Here is a 20,766-nt window from a genome sequence, read left to right on the forward strand (position 1 = left end):
TTTGTCTCCAGGGATACGGGTGACATTCTGCTGAAGATCTGTAATCTAATGCCCCAGGACACTGGCATCTACACCTGTGTGGCTGTCAACGACCATGGCACTGCCTCCTCCTCTGCCTCTATCAAAGTACAAGGTAGAAGAAGGGAAGAGAGGGGGGTTATGGATGATGGATGTAGGGAGGAATGAGGTAGGAGGTGAGGTTCTCTATGACCATGGAGACTACTGATGTCGGGCTGATGTCTGTTCTCAGGTATCCCAACAGCACCTGCGAGGCCCATGGCCCAGGAGGCCAGTAGCAATGCGGTGATCGTCCACTGGCTCCCCCCTGCCAGCTCAGCTAGCTGTGCCGTGTCCAGCTACACCGTAGAGTACAGGCAGGAAGGTACAGTAGGCCCATCTCTTCTGGCTCTGGGGTGAAGTTGCACCAAGATACAGATGTAGGATCAGCCTCACCTCCCCAATGCTAACCCTAACCATTATGTAGGGGAAATGCGAAACTGACCCAAGGTCACCATCTAGGCCCAATTTCACCTACAATTCACAAGCTACTGACAGTCACCTGAGATCTTTGAGCTAGAACTTGTTGACCTAACCTCTTCGTTCTCTTCCCTGCAGACTCCCTAATGTGGCAGCAGTCAGTGGTCTCTACGGTAGATGTGTGTGTTAAGATTGAAGAGCTCATTCCTGGGGGGCACTACCAGTTCCGGGTCAGTGCCAGTAACCCCTGGGGGGTCAGTCCACCCAGCGAGCCCTCCAACATGGTGACCCTGCCCAGCGGGAGTGAGTTAAACCCTCCACCTTCACACTACAAGCAGGGAGGGAGTTAAGCTATACCTAGACTATGAATACGTCCTAAATGGCACCCTATTCCCTAATAGTGCACTGCTTTTGACCAGAGCCCTATGGTCAAATGTAGAGCACCGTAAAGGGAATAGGGTGACATTTTGGAAGCAGTGTCTCACGATTGGTATTTCACCCTCATCACAAAAACCAGTCATGGCAGATTGAGAGGTCCTTGAAGAAAGTTTACTGTATGAATTTACCTACAATGTAAATATTGACTAATAAAATATTCAATTTATTTTCTCTCTATTCTAAGCTTCCACATATGATGGAATGGGCATTCAGTGGAAAGACAACTTTGAATCAAGTTTCACAGAAATTTGTGAGATTGGACGGTAAAGTACACACCCCCACTGTTTTAAAGCAGCCTATCATAATAATTTGTTGTATTTTATTGGGATCTTTCATACAAATTCTCACAGGCTCACAGCAGCAGTTTGATAGGTACAACAATTACATTTTTTACGTGTTACAACTATCCTCCTACTCCTCTCCCTTCTCCAGGGGCCGATTCTCTGTAGTGAGAAAGTGTCTGAACAAGGCCAGTAAGAAGGAGGTGGCTGTGAAGTACATCACTAAGAAGATGCAAAAGAAGGAGCAGGTGGACCACGAGGCAGACATCTTGAGCCACGTCCAGCATCCTCAGCTGGTGGCTCTGACTGACACCTACGAGTCCCCCACCTCCCTCATGTTGGTCTTCGAGCTGTAAGGACATTTCTGCTGTGGACTTGGACTGTTTATAAATTCATATTTCCCTTGATTCCTTGCGTCATCTCTGCTCGCCTCTTTCGCAAAATGTATTGGAGAAGAAGGTCCGGGTGCAGGGGCTTTGGACCTTATCCTCCAATACGATTGAGGAGTCGGCAAGGAGAGAGGATGTGAGGAATCGAGAAAAGATTGAGAAAGAGGGATAGATTATTGTACAGCCTGGTGTTTCAGTCTCTTTTTGCTTTTAGCCAACTCCTTGCTGTGTTGCCAACTGCCAACACGAACATGTGAAGCTCATGGCATGAAATTCATAGAAAAGAACCCAGTATAGGACCCAGGCTAGGGATTATAGTTTACACTTGGCTTTGTTAGTGTAAATGAACATAGTCATTTGTTTGCATCCCAAATGGAACCCTATTCCCTACATTGGTCAAAATGAGTGCACTGTGTAGGGAATAGGGTGCCATTTAGGACGCACTCTAGTGTCATAGTGTGGTCTGAATACATTTTTGTCTCGTGTTGTTTCCAGGCTGGAGGGCGGGAGGCTGTTGGACTACCTGGTGGCCCATGATGAGCTGATGGAGGAGAAGGTGGCCTTCTTTGTGAAGGACACCTTAGAGGCCTTGCAGCACCTCCACACCTGCAGAGTGGCACATCTAGACCTTAAGGTGAACACAAAGCACACATCAGTACCAATGCTAAGAACATATGTTATTAAAGTGACAGTACACTTTAGTTTGACAGATGTTTTCAGACCTCTAAAGTAGTCTGTCAAGATGAAACCACGTCCCGCGACGCCCCAAATGAATGAAAATTAGTCAACTTTTGTAGTCTAACAGCATCTGAGAAACGTCCCTTTTAACCTGATCTTGGTCAAACCCATTAACAAACGCATTCATATTGTGTCCCTAGCCTGAGAACCTCCTGGTGGATCTCCACGTGCCTGTTCCTTCTATCAAGCTCATAGATTTTGGAGATGCGGTCCAAGTGTCTCGTCACCGTTATGTCCATCTTCTCCTGGGCAACCCCGAGTTTGCGGCTCCTGAGCTGATCCAGGGCACAGCGGTGTCCCTGAGCACTGACGTGTGGAGCGCCGGGGTCCTGGCCTACGTCATGCTGAGCGGTGTCTCGCCCTTCCTGGACGAGAGCCTGGAGGAGACGTGCGTCAATATCTGCAAGCTGGACTTCTGCTTCCCAGAGGACTACTTCAAGGGAGTGAGCCAGGGGGCCAGGGACTTCATCAGCTCTACCTTGCAGCAGGACCCTCGGAAGAGGCCCATTGCCACCATCTGTCTTCAGCACCCCTGGGTGAGTGCCCACAGTGGAGACTATTCCAAGATCCCACTGGACACGGGCCGCCTGGCATCCTTCATCGACAGACGGAGACAACTACACGACGTGCGCCCTGTCACCAACATCAAGGGACTGTTGACCAGCAGCATGGGACACACCCTATAATCACCCTGTGAACAGCCAATTAACACCCTATGAACACAACAAAGGTGAAACGGAACACTCTGTTAGCAGTACTACAGGGGTGTATTCACTCGGCACTAAACAGAACCAAACCGAAGTCAACTGAACCAAATGGGGAGGGACCTACCTGAATTTGTCCAATAGAAACTTGTTTTTGTTGCTAAACTAAACTTTTTTGCAACGGTTTGGACTAATGATTACACCCCAGGACTCTGCCATTGAAACATGGTTTTCCATCTCTGGATAGTAGATACTACTGTAACTTGTCAACAAACATGTTGTGTGAATATCATTACTGTGTTCAAGATGCCAGAAGACAAGACATTGGCATTTGATTGTTTGAGATGTTTCAGAGCTGTAGTATGAAGCACTCTTATGGTGTCCATGTATTGGAAATGCCAAAATTGTAATATATTATCCTTGGAAATGATTAACTAACTCTCAGAGAAAGATCTATGAACGGTAATATAACTGTTGAATGTAATTTATTGTAGAATGTGGTCAGCCTTTGTAGGTGTGCTATTGTATGTGAAGAAATATTCAGTGTTGATCCCTTAGAGTGTGAAGATATAGTATAACGGCTATTTTTCCAATGGTGCGGTTTGAGATATGAATGAAAGAATCTAATACGATTAACTTCTCACGCCACTTTGTACATCATTCTTGTTTGTCTGTACACGTCTGTCACCTCCAAGCTCAATGAATGCATTTTGTTGGTTCACCATTCATAAGTCTCAGGTTTAGTTGTGATTGAATGTTCAAAGCTGAAAGGACAGGCTGCAAATTTCAATCCAAATGGGGCAGTGACCAAACAATGAGTGGCATATTTCTGTTCTTAGACCCAAATCGTTTACAACAAATCTGAAGTCTTCACATTAGCTCTCATCGCTCATGTAGTTGAGGTGAGTCGGACTGCCTGCGACTTCAAAATCAGTGTCACCCTCGGCCCAAGAGGAATTTTGGTCTAATGGTTAAACGGCCAGTGCAGTCACAAACGTGACTTTCCTGTGTTCTACATTTCCACAATATGAGGTTGGAATAATACTGTGGAATTGTGAAATTTATGATAATGCTGTTTGAAATGACCTCCTGAAATTTCAGCCTGTTTTGTTGGGATGGAGTTTTGGCCTGCCAGGAATATCTCTTTATTAGACCAATAAGAGAGTTCCAAACCTCTCAGCCAATAACAGCTAGTTTAGAGTTTACCCCTCCCCACTCAGACCACTCCCAGACAGTCCTAGCAAAGTTCTTATTTGAGAAATTGTTCTTTGCTAGGAAGCTATTTTTGGTTTCTTTTTTATCATTTTAATTGAAAACAATCACAATAAGGCACTTAATTTTTACCCAGAAATGATTTGATATTGAGACAAAAAAACAGCTGCATTGGACCTTTTGAGATGTTGGTTTCCTGAGCTCAGAGACTGGGGTTCAGATCCCACCTGTGACACTTAGTACTGGTCACCCATTTACTCAATATGATTGTTTACTTGTGCAATTAGCACTCAGTCTAGAACACTGATTGAACACTTAATGTAGTACCGCCCCAATAGTGTAGGATTTGAAAACCCAGGCCTGAATTACTTAATTTCTGGATGTATTGTTTATTTAAATATGAGAACTGGTATAACTTGATTGATTTTAAATCGTTATTTATTTATTCAAATTATGGGAAGGATGTTTGTTTCTAACATTTTGTAACAGTGGACGCAGAGCCCCATCATTCCCACGTCCTGTGTACTTCAACGTTCTCTAAGGATGCTTCCCAAATGGCACCCTATTCCCTACATAGTGCACTCGTTTTGACCAGGGCCTATAGCACTGGTCAAACAGTGCACTATTTCTAGGAATAGGGTGCCATTTGTAAAGCACATTAAGCATTCCTATAGGTAGGATGCACAGTACAGTATGTAGACTCTCACAAAAATCCATCTTCGTCATCAAATGTTTAAGTGTTATGCTGGTTACATTTTTCTCATACCTACAGGCAAGGCAATTGAATGGCAACTCATAAACAACCATAAAACTAGAACCATGTGTACCTGCCTAACCAAATACAAAGCTGGCAGTATGCGCCATGGTACAGTGCTTCAAACCTACTACTGAGAAAATTGGTGAATCAGTTCTGCTTCGCGTTAGCAAGATGTGATACTATTGCTACCTAAAACTAAGTGGTAAAATGCTTAAGATTACAGTGCCTTCTGAAAGTATTCATACCCCTTGACTTTTCCCACATTTTGTTGTGTTACAGCCTGAATTTAAAATGGATTAAATTGAGATGTTGTGTCACTGGCCTACACACAATAATACCCCATGTCAAAGTGGAATTATGTTAGAAATGAATAAAACATTAAAAGCTGAAATGTCTCGAGTCAATAAAAATTCAACCCCTTTGTTATAGCAAGCCTAAATAAGTTAACAAGTTACATAAGTTGCATGGACTCTGTGTGCACTAAGTGTTTAACATGGTTTTTGAATGACTACCTCATCTCTGTACCCCACATACAATGATCTGTAAGGTCACTCAGTCGAACAATGACTTTCAAACACAGATTCAATCACAAAGAGCAGGGAGGTTTTCCAATGCCTCACAAAGGGCACCTATTGGTATATGGGTACAAATAAAATAAAAAAAACAGACATTGAATATCACGGTGAAGTTATTAATTATACTTTGGATGGTGTATCAATACACCCAGTCACTACAAAGATACAGACCTTCCTAACTCAGTTGTGGAGAGGAAGGAAACCCCTCAGGGATTTCACCATGAGGCCAATGATTACTTTAAAACAGCAATGATCATTCAACCAATTTGACAGAGCTTGAAGAATTTTGAAAATCACTGAACAAAAACATGAACACAACATTTAAAGTGTTGGTCCCATGTTTCATGAACTGAAATAAAAGATCCCAGAAATGCGCACAAAAAGCTTATTTCTCTAAAATGTTGTGCACACATTTGTTTACGTCCCTGTTAGTGAGCATTTCTCCTTTGCCAAGATAATCCATCAACGTGACAGGTGTGGCATATCAAAAAGCTGATTAAAAAGCATGGTCATTACACAAGTGCACCTTGTACTGGGGACAATAAAAGGCCACTCTAAAATGTGCAGTTTTGTCACACAACACAATGCCACAGATGTCAAAACTTTTGAGGGAGCGTGCAATTGGAATGCTGACAGCAGGAATGTCCACCAGAGCTGTTGCTAGATAATTGAATGTTAGTTTCTCTACCAAATGCTGCCTCCAACGTTGTTTTAGAGAATTTGGCAGTACGTCCAAACAGCCTCACAACCGCAGACCACATGTAACCACGCCAGGCCAGGACCTCCACATCCAGCTTCTTCACCTGTGGAATTGTCTGAGACCAGCCACCTGGACAGCTGAGGATTAATTTTGTCTGTAATAAAGCCCTTTTGTGGGGAAAAACACATTCTGATTGGCTCCCCAGTGTGTGGTCCTTTGCCCTCCCAGGCCCACCCATGGCTGCGCCCCAGCCCAGTCACGTGAAATCCATAGATTAGGGCCTAATGAATATTTCAATTGACTGATTTCCTTACATGAACTGTAACTCAGTAAAATTGTTGAAATTGTTACATGTGGGGTTAATATTTTTGTTCAGTATAATAATGGGCAAATGTTGCACAATCCAGTGTGGAAAGCTCTCAGAGACTTGTATTTGATTTACTAACCTTTATTTTACAGGGTGTCATATTGAGACCAAGTCCCATTTTACAAATGAGCCCTGCACAATACAAACACACACATCATAAAGGGCAACAGGCTTTCAAGCCTGAGCCTCCCCTGCAACACATTCCACATCTGTGGAGCATAAAAACCAAAGCAGCTATTCCCTAAATCAGAAGCAACCCTTGGAACCTCTAGCACTATCCAATCTTGTGCTCTTCTACGGTATTCTATTGTTTTGACCTTGACGAGTGTTTCTGCAGGAGCTCATGGTAAATAAACAAAGGGAATGCTGCTCTCTTCTTACAAATAGAGAGGCCCAACCCTCCTTTTGATACAATACGCAATGGTGAGTTATAAGATTAATCGGCAGTGATGAATCTACGGGCACAATGGAAAACAGCATCTAGAGGTTTAAGTGTGGAAGCTGCATCTAAAACAGACATAAACGTGGCCTGGACAGCTTTCTTTCTATTATCAAAAGACTACACATGCTCTATTTCTGTAAAATCATCCCATTTTGATCTCCAATTGATCTTATAGCCGGATACCAAGATATTTATAAAGAGGGAGGGAACTCACAAAACAATTTGTGTTTTGTTCAGGCTAGTAATTTCAAGGTTACTTAAGTCTGGAAAACCTAGAAAATAGCATGCATTTTGTTTTGTTTGCATTAAGTACTAACTTAAGATCCAAGAGTGACTGTAGTGCTTGGAAATCAGCATACAAATGTGAAAAGGCTTGATTTACAGATGGTGCAACAGACTACCATACTGTATCATCAGCATAAAGATTATTCACATTTTTCACAGTATTTCTAATGTTATTCATATACAGCGTAAATAATAGTGGCTCCAGAATCGAACCCTGGGGTACCCCTTTATGCACTTCAAGGAATTGAGATTTAACCTGGCCGCAATAGTCCACAAACAAGGCAGCACAATTAATTTTCCAATGTAAAGCATTGACAATATTATTTAAAACTAATGTTGTTGCAGTAATAGTTCTGTGCCCTGGTCTAAACCCCAATGTGATGTACACTACCTGTCAAAAGTTTTAGAACACCTACTCATTCAAGGGTTTTTCTTTATTTCTACTATTTTCTACATTGTAGAATAATAGTGAAGACATCAAAACTATGAAATAACACATATGGAATCATGTAGCAACCAAAAAAGTGTTAAACAAATCAAAATGTATTTTATGTTTGAGATTCTTCAAATAGCCACCCTTTTCCTTGATGACAGCTTTGGACACTCTTGGCATTCTCTCAACCAGCTTCATGAGGTAGTCACCTGGAATGCATTTCAATTAACATGTGTGTCTTGTTAAAAGTTAATTTGTGGATTTTTTATTGTTCTTAACGTGTTTGAGCCAATCAGTTGTGTTGTGACAAGTTAGGGCTGGTATAAAGAAGATAGCCCTTTTTGGTAAAAAAACAAGCCCATATTATGGCAAGATCAGCTCAAATAAGCAGAGATAAATGACAGTCCCTCATCATCATTACTTTAAGACATGAAGGTCAGTCAATCCGGAAAATTTCAAGAACTTTGAAAGTTTCATCAAGTGCAGTCGCAAAAACCATCAAGTGTTATGATGAAACTGGCTCTCATGAGGACCGCCACAGGAATGGAAGACCCAGAATTACCTCTGCTGCAGAGGATAAGTTCATTAGAGTTACCAGCCTCAGAAATTGCACCCCAAATAAATGCTTCACAGAGTTCAAGTAACAGACACATCTCAACATCTACTGTTCAGAGGAGACTGTGTGAATTAGGCCATCATGATCAAATTGCTGCAAAGAAACCACTACTAAAAGACACCAATAAGAAGAAGAGACTTGCTTGGGCCAAGAAACACAAGCAATGGACATTCGACTGGTAGAAATGTGTCCTTTGTTCTGGAGTCCAAATTTCAGATTTTTGGTTCCAACCGCCGTGTCTTTGTGAGACGTGGTGTGGGTGAACGGAGGATCTCTGCAAGTGTATTTCCCACCGTAAAGCATGGAGGAGGAGATGTTATGGTGTGGAGGTGCTTTGCTGGTGACACACTCTGTGATTTATTTAGAATTCAAGGCACGCTTAAGCAGCATGGCTACCACAGCATTCTGCAGCGATATGCCATGCCATCCCATCTGGTTTGTGCTTAGTGGGACTATAATTTGTTTTTCAACAGGACAGTGACTCAACACACCTCCAGGCTGTGTAAGGGCTATTTGACCAAGAAAGAGAGTGATGGAGTGCTGCATCAGATGACCTGGCCTCCACAATCCCCCGTTCTCAACCAAATTGAGATGGTTTGGGATGAGTCGGACCGCAGAGTGAAGGAAAAGCAGCTAACAAGTACTTAGCATATATGGGAACTCCTTCAAGACTGTTGGAAAAGCATTCTAGGTGAAGCTGGTTGAGAGAATGCCAAGAGTGTGCAAAGCTGTCATCAAGGCAAAGAGTGGCTATTTGAAGAATCTAAAGTATATTTTGATTTGTTTAACACTTTTTAGGTTACTACATGATTTCATATAAGTTATTGCATTGTTTTGATGTCTTCACTATTATTCTACAATGTAGAAAATAGTAAAATAAAGAAAAACCCTTGAATGAGTACATGTTTCCAAACTTTTGACTGGTACTGTATATATTTGTTACTGCTCAATTAAAACCAGCTCGGTCGATCAACATCCTAACAACCAAGCAATCGACCCTAGTGTACTACCTACTGCTGTTGTGCCCTTTAGCAAGACACTTTACCCCTAAGTGCCCATGAGCTGCTCCCAGCCTGTGATGTTTGTGTTGTGTGTTAGGTTGGTCACTGACAGAATATTTGTGCAAGTTACCAATAAAGAAAGTAGATGTTAGTGCTCTTAGTAGATGTTGTTACCAAGCCTTGCAGTTCTGGCCTTGGTGTACCTCATCCTAGGCTTGAATGGCTGTTTTGTATTCTAGGGACTCTAGTGAGTAGACTGGACCCTGGTTTTATGGATACACAATCTATCGTTTTTCCTGTACAGTGCAATATTTGTAGGTAGTGTCCAGTGGCTCCATTTTAAGTCGTTTCAGGCCAAGATCCATTTTTTGGCATAGGTGCACACTGGCCTTGGGCTAATTAAATGTGTAAAAGGTGCAATTGGCTCATCATCGTTAGGTTAATCCAGGTCGTTAACAGGTATGCCTGTCCATCATTGTTTACATTGTGTCTTGAAAGTAAGTAATCACCTATAGGCCTACAGTGTATTGCATTGCAGTGAACAGGGAGTGGGTGAGTATTTGGGTATTTAGACCATAGTCCCCCATGAAATAACACCATATCTAGATTCTACAGACCCTACTGAGAAAATCCCAACCCCACTTCTACTTCGGCACCTAGAATAGTTTTCTCTCTATAAGCCAATACGTAAAATATAGGCCCATGGTGTATTGTATTGGGACCAATGGAGTGGGTTGGAGTAGAAAGTGTTACTGGGCATGTAGACCTCTGTCCCCCATGAAATAACACAATATATAGATTCTATAGACCCTAGTGAGTAGTCCCAACCCCACTTTACTTCAGCACCTAGAATAGTTTTCCTTCTATAAGCCAGTATGTATTTCATATACAGTGTATTGCATTGGGGGCATTTCTTTGACCGAAATTTAATGGACCTGTCACTTAAATATGAACAAATATTAATAACTGTTAATGTTTAGACAAAAGAAAGCATATATCATGACTAAATACATGTTAATGACACGTTTCTAATATTAAATTGTGGACTTTTATTTTGAAAATTCCATGACCCGGAAGCACTTTTTTAAGTGTCTGAAGAGCTGCCGCTTGACGAGAGAGACCGCGGTCTAGCCTACTGATATTTGCTAGCGTAGTTAAAACATTGAAAATGGAAAACGTTTGCCTTGAAACTTTAATCTTAAAGTTGCATGATGTTCAGGCAGTGAAATTCGGAACGTTCACGCTGAAGAGTGGAATAACCTCGCCGATTTATTTTGATCTCAGAGTTATTGTTTCTTACCCAACTCTCATGAACCAGGTGTGTAAACACGTGTTTTCCATGAGTAACGGAAACAACAGCAATGTCAGCGTTTCCCAAACTCATTAATGGGGACGCTAATGGGGTGCACTTTTGGTTTTTGCTCTAGCACTATACAGCTCATTCAAATGATCAAAGCTTGATTACTAGGGCAAAAAAACAAAACGTGTACCCCTTGGGGTCCCGAGGACCGAGTTTGGGAAACGCGGAACTATGTCTGTTCGGAGGCAATCAAATCAAGTTGCAAAATGTATGTTACGAGCTCATTAGTTGGAGTTTGTTGAATACGGGTTTGTTTGCCTTTAGGTGTCAAGTCTTCTTTATCAACGCGCCAAAGATGAGGACTTAAAATACAGCTCTGTGTGTGGAGTCCCATACACTGCTCTACCCCTGGCTACAATCATCTGCTCCAAACACGAGCTGCCCATGCTCATCCGAAGAAAAGAAGCCAAAGAGTATGGTGCGATTTTATGATGGTCAAATTTGATTGTTCTCTTTATACGTGTTTTTTTTAAAATGTATTTTATGCATCCCATCAGTTCAGTCTACAGTTGGAGCTAGCAAGTGTTAGAGCATTTCATCAGTCTAAATGGATTTCAGATCTCTCATATCAGACATCCATCATGGCCACAATATGTTCCATCTCTTGATCCTAGGAACTAAGAAGATTATAGAGGGGACTATTCACCCTGGAGACACGTGTCTGATCATCGAGGATGTAGTGACCAGCGGCAGCAGCGTCATGGAGACGGCTCTGGTGCTCCAGGCGGAGGGTTTAAAGGTGACGGATGCCATCGTGTTGATGGACAGGGAGCAGGGCGGCGAGGCCATGCTGGCCAAGAGGGGCATCACGCTCCACTCCGTCATCTCCATCTCCAAACTCCTCAACACCCTGTCCCAGGCGGATCGCATCGACTCTTCCATGGCCCAGAGCGTGTGCAGGTTCATCCAGGAGAACAACACCTACAAGCCCTCTGGCGAGGAGGAGAAGAACGGCTCACCTGCAACCAAAAAGCCCTGCAAGCCGGCGGAGCTGAGCTATGGAGACAGGGCTCAGCTCCGGAATACACACCCTCTGGCCGCCCAGCTCCTCAGACTGATGGAAGAAAAGAAGACCAATCTATGTGTGTCGGCGGACATGACGTGCTGCGAGGAGCTGCTGCAGCTGGCCGACACTCTGGGGCCTCAGATGTGTGTGTTGAAGACCCACGTGGACATCCTTCAGGACTTCAGCCCAGCCTTCACCCAGTCCCTCAGGGACCTGGGCCTCAAACACAACTTCCTCATCTTTGAGGACCGCAAGTTTGCCGACATCGGGAACACGGTCAAGCACCAGTATGAAGGTGATTAGTGGGCGCACTTGTTTTGCATTGCTGTGTGCCCTCGGTGGGTGGTGATTTCACTTTAAATGTGCAAACTCTTCCCACCCAAGGTCCCAGGCTATGCAAAACTAACACGCCCCGTGTTAAAATAGACACATTGTCCAACTCCAGAAAATAAGGGTCATTGTTGTACAGCAGTTGTCCCCTTAACCTTTTGAAACATGCTTTTCAATCCTAATCCATCCTAATTAATACCTGGTTGCTATTATTTCTAAGTCTTCTGACTGTTGTGTGTTTTCCTCTATTTCTCAGGTGGGCTCTACCAGATCTCCTCGTGGTCTCACATCGTTAATGCCCATGCGGTACCAGGCCCTGGGGTGGTGAAGGGGCTCAGTGCGGTGGGCCGTCCGCTGGACCGCGGCTGTGTCCTCATAGCTCAGATGAGCTCCCAGGGTTCCCTAGCAACAGGGGACTATACGGCGGCTGTGGTAAGCAAATCGCTCCAGCAAGCCGTTCCTCAGAATGTTCCATCCATCTCTCTAACCTCCCACAGCTCTCTGCAATGTGTTACAATTCAGGACACAGTGTCATCTTGCAGGGTCACAGTGAAAGGCTGATTACATTCTAGTCTGTTTTAATAAGGATGTTTGCATCGGACAGCTTAACTGTAGTAATAGTTGGATTCCTTAATGTAATCCTTAATCTCTCTCATGTGATTTTTGTCTCTGTCATTCCATAGGTGAAAATGGCTGAGGAGCACTCTGAATTTGTTTTTGGGTTCATCTCTGGTTCCAAGATCAGCAACAAGCCTGAGTTTGTACACATGACTCCAGGGGTGCAGATGCAGTCAGGAGGTACCACACTCTATACCCGTTAACCACTTCATCCATCCTGTCCAGTGTTCTGTCATTTTCAGACAATTTTTGTCCTGTTGTAAGCTCTCCTTGCCGCTAGATGGTGCCGGTGTCCAATAAATGAAGACTGGGTCTCTTATCGGTTGTGTCCGTATTGGCTTCCTATTACCTACATAGTGCACTACTTTTGACCAGAGCCCTATGGGCCCTGATTAAAAGTAATGTACTATGTTGAGAATGGAGTGCCATTTTGAATGCAGCCTTTGTTTTCGTAGTGTTTTTTTTTTACCTCTTCGGCAACAAACTAGGGTGGTGTTTTCTTCAGCACCACACTGTTCATTGATCATAATCTCCATCTTTTCTGTTTCAGGAGATGGTCTGGGCCAGCAGTACTCCAGTCCTGATGATGTGATATGTAAAAAAGGCTCTGACATCATCATCGTGGGCCGTGGTATCCTGGGGGCCTCTGATAGAGTGAAGGCTGCTGCAGAGTACAGAGAGGCAGGCTGGAACGCATACACCAAGAGACTCAACACATCTAGCCAATGAGATGCTGAAGACTAGGGCGACATCCTAAGTGGCACCTTATTCCATATATATTGCACTACTTTTGACCAGAGCCCTATGGGCCTTGGTCAAAGTAGCGCATAGGGTGCCATTTGGGATGCTGACAAGACTAGAGCAGATACCACATGGCTAATGTGAAACATGATTATTCCCTCCAACCAGCTGCTGAGACCTTTCTCTTAGCCACAAAACTTGCTAAATCAACTGAACTGCGACAATGCTAATTTTAACCTTTGGCGACAGGGACATGTTTCAGTTTTTTTTCTCCATAGTGTTATTTTTATATAATCTAATTTGCAATTTTTTTTAATGCTTTGTGTTGACCAGTTATATGGAATTGTGAAATTAATTTAATAAATACATTTGCTGTAATTATCAGTGTTCCTTGAAGTCTATAAACATTTCATCAAGGGAGTTTTCTACAGATGAACAGATGGAAGACTGTTAAAAGATTCGTTTTACTAAACAAACCTCGGCATTGTGTATTAATTCATTGACATTACAACAATCAATTGACTTGTGTTTACAACAATGTATGATGAACCAGTGAAGTCTTTAGCCCTCTGATTATTTGTGATGTGCCATCCAGGTGTAGGGTATGCTGTATACCCTAGCCACTAATAAACAGTGAATATGCTGAGCCTGTTTCATTTTATATGGTATCTCAAATCAATCAAATGTATTTATGAAGCCCTTTTTAAACCAGCCGATCTCACAAAGTGCTATACAGAAACCCGGCCTAAAACCCCCAAACAGCAAGCAATGCAGATGTAGAAGTGTCTGCTTCTACTTTTTACTTTGTGAAATCAGGCATAGACTACATAACACGCCAGTCTTTTTGCAAGTCAAGCTCTGATGACTAGGTAAGGAACAAATTTGCAAGCCACATGATATGTAAATATGTGTAAATGACATGATGGGGAACAGAGCAGGGAGGCAGGCAGGTGGGTTTTCTCCTTCCTTCAACACAGGTGAATGAAGCCACCTTTGAATGTCCCATTCTCCACCGGTTCAGCTTGAGCACAAAGGTCAGCAAATCCTGCCATCTCGTCGATTGGACCGAGCGCAAAGCACGGTTGGTTTGCATAGAGAGGGAGGGTTGGCATAATAAAGAGCTAAACTCGTCTGCTCTCCCTCCCCCTGGCTGTTGTGTCAATATTGGACCTGAGCAACGCACCGTGCGACAGGTGTCCACTGGAGAATCCTCTCTTTTTAAAACCAACCTGAAAAAAAAAGTGAGAGAGAAGATAAATGGAAGGATGGCCTACCATGCCAGGAGTATATATAGGCTACCTGCAACGTGCCATACGCATTCAGTGTTGCCTATAAGATGCACACAATGCGCAGGTATTACTGCTAGTGCGTTTTTAAAATGTCTTCTCACTTTTTTCGACAATAGATAGACAATGGTAAGTTTTATGTCGGCAAAATGTGTATGTTGGATTAAATTGTGAATGACAATTTTACAGACAGGTAGGCTACATTTTTTTGTATTGACATCAATGTTAACCTTTGCACCTTTCCAGGTGTGTGGACGCAGCGACAAATGGAGAGTATAACGTAGTCTATAACTGCTTTTCCAAGACGGGATCATCATATTTCGATTGATTTTCTGTATTTGCCTCACGTTGAGCCACACGCACAATACCTGAAGATTAAGTTTTGTTCGTTCGGCTCGCGTTAAGCAGGTACAGGTTTTCTACAAAACAGAAGAGCAAGTTCATATTCCGACAGAAGTCGTTCTCGTTGATGCTGCTGTATTTTCCTGTCACAAATACAAACATCAATTTTTTTTTTGCCAACTGGACAATTTTTTATCAGTATTCTCTTGATTTATATGGATAAAGTTTTTATGTTACCATTTTTTGTTTTGTTTTTAGACTCTTGCTCACCACTAAATGCTATAGTTCTCTCCATGGATTTTACTATGACTAGTTATTAGACTTGTATTACCTAGTTATTTCCTTTTATTAAATACCATTAGGTTTTTCTTTATGGACATGCTGTAATGATGATACCCAACCAGTTAGCGCCAATAGTGTCATCATTATGTCAGAGTGCACCGGGAATCAGGGAGCTGGTCATTTCTTAATTGTAGTTATCTTAATCATTAACCAGCCAAGTAACAGCCATCTGATATGGACCATCTGCTGGCTGGATCCTCAGCTGCCTGGGATCTATACCTCTGAAGAGGCTAGGCTACTCTGTTAAATTAACTATGAAATTCATAGGTGTCTGAACATTTATTCCAGTAAATACAGAGTGTAGCCTATAACATACAGCTCATCATAAAAACGCCACGTCATTCTCCATTGCTCATGCACTGTAAAACACTTTGCGTTTCAGTTAAGCACAGAGACATCATACACTATAGGCATATCACTGCTTTGCATATGTTTCAGAAACGTCTATTTTCCACCTCAGACAGTATCATTTGTAGTGCCAGTTACCCCACCACACACACACCACTTCGATGAGATGATTAACGCCTGTATCTGTATAGTTCCATTCTACTTTGAGCATAACTGCAGGTAGACATTTGCATATCCAGTTTTCGTTGTATGAATGGCCAATAAACAGCCTGGTAAAGGCTTTCCCATGTAATCATTTCTGCTCTCATGTTTCCCTACAAAGTTCCAGTAAATATTTGTTTAAAGTTGGTGTAAGGAGACTTCACAGCCTGTATTCCCATGCTAGTGACAGTTCATGCTGCAGTTCCACCCTAAACCTCCAAAATGAGCCTTCCTCAACTTACTCTACAGAGCAGTTATTGGCTCTGTAAAATATGTACACACAATATTATTTTGCTATTCCCTGATGTCTCAAGCAAGTCTTCAATCTTTCAGTCGTTCACGGTGCAATCTATGTTCATATCATTTCATATATGTTCTGTTTTATGGATAAACATGACTGGGACAAAATTACTTCACGAAAATTATTATTTGCCCTGTCTCAGCAACCTATAAAACTGTGTGGGATTCTCTCACAGATGCAAACAAATTGTGACTATTTCAATTCATTCTGACTATACAGCTATAAAAATCAACCTTCTCTTATCCTATTACATCACCTTGAGAGAATTATGTGTAAGATCAAATAGGCTCCGTTTTTTCCCCATGGGCTATTATTCTTTAGGTCTGTGGCTTTCATAACACCCAGACAATTGTGTGTGTCTGCAGAAAAGCATGATTGCATTTGTGGTGCCTGTTCAACTGCTACCTGTTTCCTAAGTGGAGGACAAGTGTTGCCCTGTGGGCTGTGTGCTGTTTCAAATGACAGTTAAAGAGGTTGCTAATGAAATATGAAAATGCCTGGGGGTTGTGTCTCTTGTAACTGCCTGGCTTTACCTAAGCAGTGAGCACAGAGGCGGGGAGAAGGAGGGGGAGAACCCAGGGCTCTGCAGCACCTATCTGAGTGCGTCTGAAATGGCACCCTATTCTCTATATAGTGGACTACTTTTGTAGTCCACTATATAGGGAATAGAGTGCCATTTTGGAAGCACCCTGTCTTGGCCTCGGGTAAATCCTGCCTGTCTGTTGCGGTTCACTCTTGACGCAGAGCCAGAGCCATTCACAGAGCAGATGTCACCTGCATGAGCTGTCATGGCCTGTTCAAATTTGTCCTTAGGAGGATTTGTTTCTATAGCAGCAGAGAGGGGAAAAACACACAGGGAACATTTGGTGGTGGTCTGCGTCTGCTCACTCACTGACTATTCAAGTAGCAACTCACATTGAAGCAGAAAACGAGACCTGTCCATTTACAACCTTATAGCAAAAATAGATATTTCTGATTCACATTGGACAATAAAGTTGTATTGTATGCCACTTATCTTCTATTGAGTTGTGTCTCCTCAAGGCGATATTCTGAAGAAAGGTGCTATAAGTGAATATTTGCACATGTTGGGATCAGTGTCTGATCAGGTATGTGTATGGATATGTCCTTGGTTCAAACATACACTGAGTGTACAAAACATTTCCATGACATAGACTGATCAGGTGAATCCAGGTGAAAGGCATGATCCCTTGTGGATGTCACCTGTTAAATCCACTTCATTCAGTGTAGAAGGGGAGGAGACAGGTTAAAGAAGGCATTTTAAGCATCGAGACAATTGAGATATGGATTGTGTATGTGTGGTACTCAGAGGGTGAATGGGCAAGACAAAATATTTAAGTGTCTTTGAATGGGGTATGGCAGTAGGTGCCAGGTGTACTTGTTTGAGTCAAGAACTGCAACGCTGCTGGTTTCCCCCCGCTCAATAGTTTCCTATGTGTATCAAGAATGGTCCACCACCCAAAGGACATCCAGCAACCTTGACACAACTGTGGGAAGCATTGGAGTCGACATGGACCAGCATCCCTGTGGAATGCTTTTGACACCTTGTAGACTCCATGCTCCGACTAATTGAGGCTGTTCTGAGGGCAAAAGGGGGTGCAACTCAATGTATATTCTTTAGCAATAACCATCCTATTTCTTTGTGTTTTTTTGAGTGGCTCACTTGAAAAAGAGAACTGGGTCTCAATGTTGACTCCCTTTATAAATAAAAATAAAATAAATACAAAATTAATTTGAAGGGTAACCTGAAACTATGAATCTGTGAGCAATAGCAGCATCACTTCCTGACAATACATCAATGCTTACGCAACCTTCCTGACTAAGTCAGATAGGCATAGGCTGGAGGGCTTTGTTACCATGGAGAAACTGGATCCTGAGAAACAGTCTGCCTCACTTACACCACACAGTTATCACACGTACACATGTTGCCCTATAGAGGGGTATTGATTGAAAAAGAAATGAAGGGGGATATAATTGTGATAACTTAAGTTGTCTCTAGCCTGGTTCATCTCACATCACTCTATGGTTTATTAGCCGAAACGTGTAAGATACAATGAATGGATACGAGAAAATGCTGTGAGGGAGAAAAAAACAGATGTTCAAACAACGTTGTTTGCTCTGGTTGCTGCCTGGTTGACTGGTTCTTCCAACCTGCACCTCAGCCAACTGTTTGCAGGTTGGCTACTCAGGATGGCAAACATGGTGCCAGCATTGCTAAATGAAGTGCTCAACCTGTCGAAGTGCAGTGGACCATAGATGGACATTTCTATGCGTTGTCTCTTTTTATCCAACAGAAATAATATATCAAATAGTATCTATAATATCTGAAATGAGATGTTATTTCTAAAATATAAAGATATTTGTAGCCAGAGACAAATTAATATAGACTAGCAAACACTTTTCCAATGCACAATAAGTAAATATTCATTGTTATTGTGAAAAGCATCTGATATGATCATATTTCACAGGTTCCATTTCATTTATAAACATAGAAATAGTACAACCGATCATTTAAAAGTTTCACGAGCAATATTCCCTCTATCAGAGACCCGTGACACCAGATCAGAAGAATAGACTAGCCTACTACTTTCCTACTAATACTGCAAAGGAGATAAAGATTCAAAGTAGAGTTCTGAGTTATGAGCCTTTACTGTAGGCCCTATGTGTCAGATGCAAATAGGGAGAGCTGAATTTCCAAGTGAAATTAGGCTTCTGCTGATGAGCTGACAAATCTAATCTCTCCAATGGGGGATCAAAGGCCAGCAGATGGGTGACTACTGCTCTGTCACCGTGTCCACCTGCCCCAGGGCAAACAAGGCCACACAGGTAAGAGAGAACAATGAACCCACCCCACTCAAAGTGGCTGCTGTACACACAAGAAATGAAGCATATAGGCACACACGTGGCCACACACGGAGACAACAGAAAAGGGTATAACTACCCTAAAAACACATTACAGAGGACTCATCCAAGTCTGAAGTCTGATTACTTTCAATTTCCATCAGCAAGTATATTTAAGTCTACCACAGCTTTGGGGTCAATTCCATTTCAATCCAGTCAATTCAGGAAGTAAACTGAAATTCAGATTGTCCAAGTCTCATTCCCAATCGGCACCCTATCCCTTAGTGCGCTACTTTTGACCAGGTTCTGGTCAAAAGTTGTGCACTTTAATAGGGAATAGGGTGGCATTTTGGACGCCACACAAGAGTTAGGCCAACAACCTCCTAACGCCCTCACCTAGTGAATTTGTTCATGAAAATACAATACTATTATGCATACTGTATTCACAGACCTCTCTTTCTATTATAACGTCACCTGACATGACCATATGTCTCTATGATATGTTGCCTCACTTCAAATGTGTCATCATCATATTTACAGCCTACAGGGGTGTCAAACTCATTCCACGGAGGGCCTAGTGTCTGCAGGTTTTTGGTTTTTCCTTTCAATAAAGCCCTAGACAACCAGGTGTGGGGAGTTCCTGACTAATTAGTGATGTTAATTCATCAATCAAGTACAAGGGAGGAGCGAAAACCCGCAGACACTCGGCCCCCCGTGGAATGAGTTTGACACCTGTGGATCATCAGTCACTGTAATGAACTGTTATGCCACAAGATGTCACTGCAGACAGGTATTATTGCAGTTGACTTACATGACTAGGTTCCATTTGTATTATTACACTAAGAATCCAGATCATGAAGTAACATTGCAATATCCAAGCGCCTTCTTAAATAAAATATGATACACATTTATAAGCCAACCATCCATATTGATGAGAAGATCCACAGATCCACATTCCACTTTGCATTCATAAGCTCCACAAAGGCACAGAAACAATTTGGACCCATTGACAATTCAACAACTGAAAAACACTGAATACATAGAACAATCTGCATTGTAAATGGACGAGAATTGAGTGCTACTAGGAACATGTCAGAATCTTTTCTCACATTCCTTTCAATTAATATGACGAGAATAGATTTAGCGTGAAAAACAACAGATATTAAGAAGGTTATACATTTAAAATGCTTTCTTTCAACCATATGAGGTATAAACATGATCCAACATTAAAGAATATGAATTATTCCTGAAAAGAAAATCTGTCTGTTTCTCATTTAGTTTCCAATGAGAGATGACAGTGGTGCCATGTTGGGTGCTGTGCAGTGGCATGGGTAGAGGCAACCATACATTGGTGCCCTTGTACCCACCTCTGGGGTTAATCTCCAAGAATGCTGCCATTATACCCAATTTCCAATCAAACTGTCGTGTCAGTGTGTTGCTATTGTGGCCGGTTCATCAGGCAGGCACAGGCTCTGGGTGCAATTTTGATGAGTCAGTGGATCTAAGCTTCCCACAATGGGCCTCTGGAGCCTCCACAATGGTGTGGACTAATGCACGCTTTCAGCCTGCCGCTGCTGAGTATGCAAGGCTTGTGCGAAAGCGGCAGTAAACGAGGGG

The 20,766-nt window shown here is 42.5% G+C and overlaps 2 protein-coding genes across 6 annotated transcripts in view; both read left to right on the plus strand.

Moving 5' to 3' along the window:
* Positions 1-5,387, plus strand: part of LOC129816351 (kalirin-like) — a 288,411-nt gene extending 283,024 nt beyond the window's left edge. For all 5 annotated transcript variants that reach the window (XM_055870746.1, XM_055870747.1, XM_055870748.1 and 2 more), the window contains 7 exons: positions 12-133; positions 251-382; positions 616-780; positions 1,100-1,178; positions 1,348-1,548; positions 2,081-2,219; positions 2,464-5,387. In XM_055870746.1, the coding sequence (XP_055726721.1) occupies positions 12-133; positions 251-382; positions 616-780; positions 1,100-1,178; positions 1,348-1,548; positions 2,081-2,219; positions 2,464-3,009 (1,384 nt within the window). In that variant the 3' untranslated portion in view covers positions 3,010-5,387. The remainder of the gene's footprint in view (positions 1-11; positions 134-250; positions 383-615; positions 781-1,099; positions 1,179-1,347; positions 1,549-2,080; positions 2,220-2,463) is intronic.
* A 5,115-nt stretch (positions 5,388-10,502) lies between these two features.
* LOC129816353 (uridine 5'-monophosphate synthase-like) lies at positions 10,503-14,116 on the plus strand. Its single transcript, XM_055870752.1, has 6 exons — positions 10,503-10,733; positions 11,040-11,193; positions 11,390-12,076; positions 12,368-12,543; positions 12,795-12,909; positions 13,280-14,116. Exons 1-6 carry the CDS (start codon positions 10,584-10,586, stop codon positions 13,456-13,458), a joined length of 1,461 nt encoding a protein of 486 aa, XP_055726727.1. The 5' UTR covers positions 10,503-10,583; the 3' UTR covers positions 13,459-14,116.
* The last annotated feature ends 6,650 nt before the right edge of the window (positions 14,117-20,766 follow it).

The sequence above is a fragment of the Salvelinus fontinalis genome, chromosome 19, assembly GCF_029448725.1.
Source record: "Salvelinus fontinalis isolate EN_2023a chromosome 19, ASM2944872v1, whole genome shotgun sequence".
Lineage (NCBI taxonomy): Eukaryota > Metazoa > Chordata > Actinopteri > Salmoniformes > Salmonidae > Salvelinus > Salvelinus fontinalis.